This window comes from Acromyrmex echinatior, chromosome 12 (genome assembly GCF_024713525.1).
Source record: "Acromyrmex echinatior isolate Ae372 chromosome 12, ASM2471352v2, whole genome shotgun sequence".
In the NCBI taxonomy this organism is placed as follows: Eukaryota; Metazoa; Arthropoda; class Insecta; order Hymenoptera; family Formicidae; genus Acromyrmex; species Acromyrmex echinatior.
Window position 1 is genome coordinate 5,862,183 of NC_141863.1, and position 9,704 is coordinate 5,871,886.

The window sequence follows — 9,704 nt, forward strand, 5'->3', positions numbered from 1 at the left end:
CCATTCACTCGTTTCCCTCCTGTATCAGCTCATTCATAAGTATTTATAAGCAGCCAAGTCAATCGTCGATAACAACTGCGTAGATAAAAACATGTAATGCGTAGTTAGGGAATGTATGGCAGGCGACAGCACCGTGGAGAAATGCAAGCGACTAACGTGATAAATTAATGTTAAAGTTTAGTTTTGATAAGAACAAGTTACGGTCCACTTATTCATGAGCATTCATAAGTGACCGAGTTAATCGGTGATAATCGCATGGATAAAAATATATAATGCGTAGTTAAGGAATGTATGACAGACGACAGCATCGCGGAGAAATGCAAGAAACTAACGCGGTAAATCAGTGAAGTTTAGTCTTGACAAGAGAGTTACAGCGATTTACCTGTCCAACATGCAGTAAAAATCTCACAACTTCCATGTGAGAAGAATGTACCGTAGAATTTCGCTTTCGGAAATTATAAAAATTTACAATTTAATTTGCAGCATTGAGAATCATTGCTGATTAACAATCTAGAATCGCAGAGCAATTCTTGTGTAACGCATTAATTTTTTGTAAGCTTTCTCTTCCAGAAATTCCAAGGCAAATATGTTGGACGACTGTTAATTAATTAATGAATCAATCTGTGGCGAGTCCATTTAATGATAACACGTAGATTGCTGCAGATTGCGTGAATTCAAGCCACAGCGTACGTTGGCATGATTATGTAATTCTTCTCGAACAGCAATCTGTGCGTATTCAATATACAATTTATTATCCCTGAAACCACAAAGCGTGTATTAATTGAACGAGATGTTTGGAAAGAGAAACTGGGAGAAAAACGTTATACTCATTTCGCGATTCCAACGTCGTTTTCATTTCCGAATGCCAAATGAATCTAGCCTTATAGAAATGCAATTTAAGAAGATAATTAATTACTTGTTTTGTGCATTAAACAACAGTGCTCTTAAAACTCAAAATAAATAATCAATTACTATCTTCCAGTATTAAATTTCTATAAAGGGAGGGAATGTTTAAGGGTAGCTGAACTTTAAATCAATTTCATTCTCGGTCATATCACCCAATGTATATTACAAAGAATCTTTAGAAGATTCTACTATTGTTTATTTTTACTAATGTAGATTAATTTTAATCTCGGTTTAATTTACTTTTTTTAATTAGAATTTCTGGTTATCTGATAACCTGAAATCTTATCAAAATACCACTCCTGTTAAGCTTTTTTGTTTGTTTAATCAGAATTTTTTTCTCAGTGTTCTAATCGCATACAGCAGACCTTCAAAGGATTTTCTAAGGATTTCCCAAGGCGTCTCTTGGATAAAGTGTACTATATGGGATTCTGAGATAAAAAGTAGATAAATTAAACAGAGATTAAAGTTTCTATTTTGATAGAGAAATGAGCCTGTAACAGATACTCAAAGCTTGACGTCGTGAAGATGTGATCTGTTGTCGCAGTAGAATCAATTCTTTAAGAGGAAGGATCTTTAAAGAGAGGAAGGAACATAAAGCGTTTAGGGGACAAACACAGAAAAAGAGATCATTCCTTTGCCTCTCCGTACACATTCTATTTCAAAAATTCTGTTTAAAAACATAACTTCGAATACTTCATATTCTTTTTTCTCTTCTTCCTCTTCATCCTCCTTGTCTTCTTCCTTCTTTCTTTCTCTCTCTCACTCTCTCTCGTTTCTTCTTCTTCTTTTTTTTAAGTATTAATAGATTAGTTTAATATATAAGACGAGCCGTGGACCCGGCGTGCGCCGCCGGTCGAATTAGATTCATACACTGTAACAGTCGTATTCTTTACAATATTCGTACGTAAGTCTTGTAGCAGAGACAAAAGCGCAGGTGCCCTAATCGCACTCGATTTTTTATTCTTTATAATAATTATTCGTATGCTCGTCTGAACCTCTGGTGCTATCAACGAACCACAGAGACCGTGCCGCGGAGGGAATCGGCTGTGTCTATCCAGATTATTTGCTCTTACGTGTGATGTGTAGCTAAGTCATACCTAGCCAGACAGTATAAAAATGACGTCTGAGAAAGATCAGCATCCAGTATACAGACATCCAACTTCAAATTGTGAATTGACCCATCCTTCACTTCATTCTGATTATCAGCGAGAAGCAAAAGATCTCTCAAATTCGTCCAATCTGTCGTAAAGTCCGTTAAAACTAATCAAAGATTAAACCCGCATGTCTTCAGACGTCCGTCTAGACACTTCGCGTCGTCCGGAATACTTGGTCCGACGTGTGTCCATGTATTGATAGCATCAGAGGTCCGCGAAGGTCCAATATAGCGAAGTACAATTTGTTTGATCCTCTCCAAGTCTCGTCGTTGACGTGAGCACTAGCACACTGAAACTACGCAATGAGATCCGGCATTTTTTTTTAAGTCCCGCACAATGTGTTAAGTGTATAAAATTGCTGCAGGACACCTGGGTTACTATAAGAAACACCCCCGGGTACGCCATTGTCCAAGGAGACGACCGGCCCCGGGCCTTTTCTTCCACCGAGATAGTCAGGCACGCCTGGCTTCTGAACGTTAATACACAATTGTCGCTGCTGGTAGAACCACGGAAGCCGCGCGAAGCGTATGAGTAGCGTGGACGTCGTGCGTGGAATTATCCACGTCAGCAGGCCGCGTCAGCGACGTCCACGCGACGATCCGCCTTTTGGGCTTGAACAAAGACTACCCCTTCCCCCTCCCATTCGGATGATCGAATTGATATAGTTGCACTGCAGCTACTTAGCATAAACGTGGTCCGGGTATTTCAAAAAAGTAGTCGGGATTCTAATCTCTTATCCTAATTATAGTATAACTCGGCTTGCATTTTACTTCATGAAATACCGCGCGATCGGACGAGTTACTGCTCTCGCTAATATAATTTCGCCGTATTAGGTACGCGTGCATGCATGTTTATCCTTCCTTTGATATTCGTTTTATAAGAAAAAAATCTCACTTTGTACTCGCGTCGAGCGTTAAGTGGTCGTCCCCTGCGCGTGTAACGGGGAATAATAGCTTCTTTTTTTTTTCCTTTGAGTATGACTTCCTTTTCTTTGATCGCATCATTTACAAAAATTTTGTCCCTACAACTTATGAGTTAGGAAAAAAAAGACAGTATCGGTCATCACTTTGTGATTATACTCTATACATGAAAAATATAATTTTTCTCGTGGAAATACAAACGATCGCAAAAATACAAAGGATCGCATTATCGGAATTAGTCACCAGCAACGACCAGAGTATAAGCTAGCTTTTTACAGTACAAAATACAGCTCCTGCATATGCATAAATATATGTATACACATATGCGGATATATATATACATATACCTAGTAACGAAGTATTTTCAGCAACATGTAAGGATATAGTAAGGTTGGTACAACTTCTTCCTCTGTGGGCTTTCTTTTTATCGCCTATCAACAGTCAAGAGTATGAACAATATGAATCTATAGTCTTGTCATTAACAATTATGATTGTACGTACAAAATGTGTCAACTTGTACAGACCACCGTGTTTATATGTATATATACATACATATCGATGTAGCAATCATTTCGGACGTATCTTACTTGGTATCAATCATAACATATCCTTCCTTCTTTTTACGTTCAGAAAACTGTAGAAAGCGCACACGTTTTCTCTCTCTCTCTTTCGCCCTACTTTGAGCGTGTTCTATTTGACTCTCACAACGCTCGCAACCATTAAGTCCTTGTAAAACATGCGATAAACTGCCAAGGATGATCACGAACATTGCGAGAATCAAGTGAAACGCACTCTTCGTCGAAGTCAGAGGGTATGAGTTTAATTGCATATAAACCTGTAAACACTGTGACAATCCTACAACTATACTTCGTTTTTGTCCGTACCTATACAAACTAGACGAGTCCGGTATATAAAAAGAAAATAGAAAAAGAAACAAAAGAACGCACAAAAAGTGACATAGAGTACGATCACATACTACAAATGCTTCAAAGTATATTTTTATTAGTCAGTTAGTAAAATTTTTTTCCTCTGATTGATAAATGAAATGCTTTGAAGCATCTGTAATGAGACTTTGATCGCATAGTAATAGCTCGGTGAAATCCTCATTACATCCTTACACATTTAAAATTAACGTTACTAAATCTTATTTTTATGCATTCAGGGTGCCGGCATGTGTTCTCGCATACTCTTTTTCCCATGTTCTCGCGTTCGCTTCCGAATCCTTTTCTTCAATTCTTTCTTTCGTTCCTTCATTTGTCGATTTATGAGTGTCGGCTAGAGAGTTCGAGAGGGAGGACCGGAGAATACAAGATGCGTGGATGCGAAAAGTGGTGCGACGTGAGCCCGTACCTTGTGACTCGTTCGTGAATTCGTGTCAATGACGAAGACGTTCCTCTCTGTCAACGGGTGGCCCGTTTACTTTTCGTTATTTTCATGTTTATAACCGAGGTATCGTATCATAAAATTTGCTTTATTTATACAAATGCGAGAGCCGTCGAGGGCGCGCGTGGAGGTAGCCTCGCGCGTTACATCAATACATCACGCAAAACCGCCAAATACGCGCCAAATCTCGGCAAGGCTACGTGTGTGCTTCCCGAGAATCCATACATCTTGCATCAGAAAACAATGCGCATACGAGACAGTTTGAAAGTCAGGGGACAGAGGATTCATGTCTCTACTCTAATTCAATAGAATGTTTATAATATTATTACATAGTTGATTGTGTATGTATGCATGGCATATGAGTGTGTATGCGTGTCAGTTTTTGTGTGTGTGTGTGTATGTGTGTGTGTGTGTGTGTGTATCATATACGTGTAAATGTAAACGTTAGACGTGTTACTTGTAGAATGAACCCTGCTCTCATTCACACGTAGTAGCAAATGGTACGTGTACAAGTGTCGGTGTTTAACAGCAATAAAAACTTAAAGACATCGTTTAAGAAAAAAAAAATATCCTTGCGAAGAGAACAACGGTGGGCAGAGAGGGGAAGGAGATTAGGAATAAGGGCGAGGAGGGCTGGGGGGTAGACTGACTTCTGGGAGTTAGGAGCATGGAGAGATAGAAATCCGATTATGACAACGACGACGACAATGGCGACGACGACAACGAAATCGACTCATAGTAATCACGATGTGGTTACAATCGTGATCATGTCGATGACGATGACGGCGGCGACGATACGTCCTCGCTGATACGAATTGTATGCTTCACGATATAAGTCCGCACATCTCTATCTATCTATCTATCCCCGGGAACGGCGTGCGCGACGGTAAACTGCTTATCATTATTAAGCGAGCGGCACGGATTCCGGTTATCTCCTACTTCCTGTCATCCTGGTCGCATTCGCGGCTTATGTGACCAGTCTTGCCGCAAATGTAGCAAGTCTTGCCACCGGCCTCGGTGCAGTTACGAGCGATGTGGCCCGTCTTGTTGCAGTTATAGCAGCTTTGCATCGCGAAACGGCCAGAATCATTGCCACCCTCCGGGCAGCTGCGGGCCATGTGACCAGTCTTGTTACAATTGTAACAACTCAACTCCGGTCCCTGTCAACAGCAATACCTGTGTCCAATCTGTTCCACAAGTTCGGCACGTTCGGGTGCTCCATGTTCAATTCCGATTTCGCAGGACTGTACTAACCTGCTGACAGTCTTTCGCAATATGACCGACACCGTTGCAGCGGTAGCAAAGATCCTGATCCTCCTTGCACTCGCGCGCAAAATGTCCAAATTGGTTGCATTTGAAGCACTTCTCTCGTCCACGTCCAAAACCACCGTCTCTATCCCGGCCACGATCTCCTCTGCCTCCACCACCACCTTGTGGGCACTCTCTTGCAAAGTGGCCCATACGGTTACATTTATAACACGCGCTCGAACTCATTTTTTAAGTCCTGCAATTGTACACATATAAATATATACATATCTATAGATAATTAAGATAATTATTATATAACTTTACCTTTAAAACATATAGACCCGGTTTTACAACTTATGGTTAACCCTTAATCGAGGTGAACCTCGAACCTTGAACCTCGATTAAGAATTAACCATGAGTTGCGAAACTGGGCCATGGAACATAAATTATTCCAGCAATATTGCAGCAACATTGCAACGCTACAGTAATATTGCATCATCATCGCAATGTTCCAGCAATATTGTAGCAACATTACAATGTTGCTGCAAGCTTCTGCACTGCATAGGTACACAATATATATATATAATATTGATTCCTTATATCATGTACCCATTTTTTACGTCGCAACATATGCTACATATTACATATTCAATAAAATTACATTACAACCTTAGAAATAAATCGCGAGGAATACACGTTCACGTCGCTCCGCAAAGACTCTCTAGCTGGCGTTTATCAAGAAGGGAAGGAGGGAGGGGAGGAATATCTAGTCAGCGCACTCTGAATATGGCCAGCGGAGAAAGCGCAATTATTATCGGTTTCGTTCAGAGAAACAAAGGATCTCCCGAGTATCCTACTCAACCGGTTGCCGTGGCTATACGACGGGCGAATCTGTCGTGTCCGACCGCGCGTCTCGTGCGAGGCACGCTCGCGTCGCACACGACGCACACAGATGTCTCCTGACGCGGCGCGGCGGGGAACGCTCAACGCGCGCGTTGCGGGGCGAGCAGGGGGAAGCTGTGAGACACTCGAAATGAACACGCACTTTATTCGCCAAGAAGAGATTACGAGGCGCGGGGTCAGCGCGGGCATAACGCGAGTAACGCGACGACGAGTCTCGCGCAGGCAGGAAGCGGCCGGCCGGCCGTAACGAATCAGAGCGCAGAGGACGGACGGGGAACGAGACGACCCCGCGCGCCGCATGGCGCCGGCCGGATCGGAGCGATCGAAGCGGCGGTGGCGGCGGCCGGCAGGCCCCCGCTGAACGTGGCGCGTTAAATAAAATGGCATTTTTCCCGCCCACAAGTTTTCCCAACTCGTCGAATCGCGGCGGAAACGCGATGGGCGCGTACACGTGCTTCGCGCGGGTCATCCGCGCACTCCTCGCACTCTCGCAATGGCGGGCGAGTGGCCCGAGAGCGCGTGCACGAGGTCAGCGACGCTGGCGTCGCCGGACGTTTCGCGTATGTCGTACGCGATGTCCGCGTCCCCGCCGTCGCGGGACGACGAAGGGAAACGATAATTGGTATAGCTCGTGGTCTTTTACCGTGCTTTCTCTCGCTCGACGATTACGATTACACCTCCGATCTCCGCGGCGCGCCGTACATACAACGTGGCTGGCTCGGTCGGCTCGCGCGCGCTCTCTCTTTCCGTGCTCACCCCCACTTGACGACGCCGATGTGTGTGTGTGCGCGTGCGAATACGTTATGTACTAACGTAACGGCGCACGTACGTATAGATGTACGTATGTATGTACGTATATACGCGCGTACGCCGCGCGGCACGGCGCAGCGCGGCGCGAAGATGGCATCCGAAGAGCGACGCCGCGCGCGATGAGCTTTTTTTGTGCCATGCACGGAGGAGAGATCGCCCCCCGATGGCGATGGCGACCGCGTTGCCGCCCCGCTTCCGTCGTGAGTCGTCGACGACGGCGGAGACGCGGCTACCATCGCCACCGCGCATTCTGCCGAAATTATCGGAATTACCGCCACGGAAATCATTCGCCTCCCAGCGAAGCGACTCGTTTCGGATTTTCCAACGGGAGATTACGATGCACGTCCGCGGCGCGGGTTGATCGTGCGATGCGACGAGGACGATGGCAATTGAATAAAACACGTGCCCAATTCGTGGCAGCATTGTATGATTTGCCATGAAGGAGAATCGCTTCAGGCCGCTTTGCTCCGGCGGCGGCGCAACCGTGTGCACCGCGTGCCATGGTTGGTTTCATGCGTAAAATTCAGCAAAATGGCCATCTCTATTGTTCGTCTGCTTACCTGCTTAGTTACAAATCACTCGGATGCAGAGAGGACTACCAGTGCGACGTCTATTACGTTAACAGATTCACAACGGAGTGGATGAAAATACTCAGCACCGCAAACCTCGGACCACACACTTTCGAGCGGACAGCTCGCGGAGACCTTCGAACATGAAAAAGGAAAGATTGCTCACCGCGAGCGACTATCGGGAGTATCGGGCGACTATTGTAGGGTATAAAGGCGGGAACGCAAAAATTTCGCGTTAATAGGTCTGTTCGTATTGCTTGTAGTTTTTACATTCGGCATCTTCGCTTTCTTTTGTTCCGACATCCATATAATATATATTTAGATCTGTTTGCGTTATTTGTACTTTTTGCACTTGGCATCCTCGCTTTCGCTCTCTTCAACGTCCGAATGTATATTTATCTCCTTTTAAATGTAAAAATTTGGGAGTATTTCAAGCAACGCAAACAAGATTTTTTAAGTCCGAGAATCGATTCTGTATCTTGAAACGAGATGAAAATTACAAAAGTGAGCGAATACTTTACTAGAATATTGAATAATTTTATTAATCAACACTTAGTAAATTTGCTCATTTTTGTAATTTTTATCTTGTTTAAAGATATAGAATTTAGCCCCTTGTTCTGTTTAGTTGAAATTTTGCATTTTTTACATCCACAAAAATTTCGGATTGACAAACAATTTTTTTCCAAATGATATAAATGGTTATATTTAAAAATGAATACTTACATATTAATGAATACTTATCGAACAATTATTTATTAATAATAAATTTCTTTTTATACGTATAGAAATTCAATTTCGATAATTTTGTATTTAACTTATATGTGTAGTATAAACAGTAAGGGACTCTGAATAATAAAAGGAACAGAGAATAGGGAATAAGAATTTCAACCTATCAGAAACTGTGTATTCCAACAATACATGATTTCTGATAGGTTGAAATTTTTATTTTCTGTTCTCTGTTCCCTGTTCCTTTTATTGTGCGGAGCCCCTAATGCATCCCAATAATTCTGATTGATTGATCCTCACTTTATTATTTTTTCAAATTTCTGTTTTCCAGAATTCTGACTGTCATGGGACAGCACCCTTAAGTCTTCAACCCGATCTACAATTGCGTAAACGTAGTTGTAAGAATTGACTAATCGTATTTGATACGAAATATCCAACTTATAGCCCCTGCACATTGGAAACGCTTGCCGCGCGGCAAAATGAGATGCGGACCAATGAACACATTAGGAGCTGTAAGCTTATTGGCTATCGCATCACATTTTGCCGCGCGGCAAGCGTTCCGCGTCCAGTATGCAGAAACCATTACATTTACACCCTTACCATTATATTTAAACCCTTAATCGGGTTTAATGACATCCTTAGTTATAAAACTACCAATCACAATCGTTCCATTCTTTCGAAGAATAGCTATTCAGGATTGAAAAGCATTCATTTTAACATTCGTGAATCAATATTTCTGAAAATCTAAATCCATTTCAATTCATTTCAATCTATTCTCGTTTGTTGGGAATTGATTTTGACTAAGTAATATATGATTGTAAATATATGATTTTTTTCTATCTATTAAAAATAAAATTAAAACTTGAAATTATTTAATCAAATATCGAAGTTTTTTATATTCTAAATATCATCTTCTCGCTACGAATAAAATATTATATAATAATTATATATATCTACTGTATGCATAATTATTAGATAATTATGTATTAATCATTCTAACTTTTCTTCTTTCTTTTAAATTACCTGTTTGAATATTTATTGTTTGAAAGAAACTAGAATGGAGATGGTAATAAATATAACGGTAC

At 42.0% G+C, this 9,704-nt stretch overlaps 1 protein-coding gene and 1 long non-coding RNA gene across 5 annotated transcripts; one reads left to right on the forward strand and one right to left on the reverse strand.

Moving 5' to 3' along the window:
• Positions 1–184: 184 nt before the first annotated feature.
• LOC105149547 (uncharacterized) lies at positions 185–1,603 on the forward strand. The gene is made up of 2 exons (XR_846608.2): positions 185–728; positions 1,249–1,603. It is a non-coding gene; the product is annotated as an uncharacterized LOC105149547 (long non-coding RNA).
• Positions 1,536–8,039, reverse strand: CNBP (CCHC-type zinc finger nucleic acid binding protein). Of its 4 annotated transcripts, none has more exons than XM_011062034.2 (3): positions 7,885–8,039; positions 5,618–5,867; positions 1,536–5,523 (listed from the first exon to the last, which is right to left on the reverse strand). In XM_011062034.2, exons 2-3 carry the CDS (start codon positions 5,855–5,857, stop codon positions 5,299–5,301), a joined length of 465 nt encoding a protein of 154 aa, XP_011060336.1. In that variant the 5' UTR covers positions 5,858–5,867; positions 7,885–8,039; the 3' UTR covers positions 1,536–5,298. The 4 variants fall into 4 exon arrangements, with proteins under 4 accessions (XP_011060336.1, XP_011060337.1, XP_011060338.1 ...); XM_011062035.2 differs by lacking the exon at positions 7,885–8,039 and adding an exon at positions 7,158–7,291; XM_011062036.2 differs by lacking the exon at positions 7,885–8,039 and adding an exon at positions 6,281–6,740.
• Positions 8,040–9,704: the final 1,665 nt, after the last annotated feature.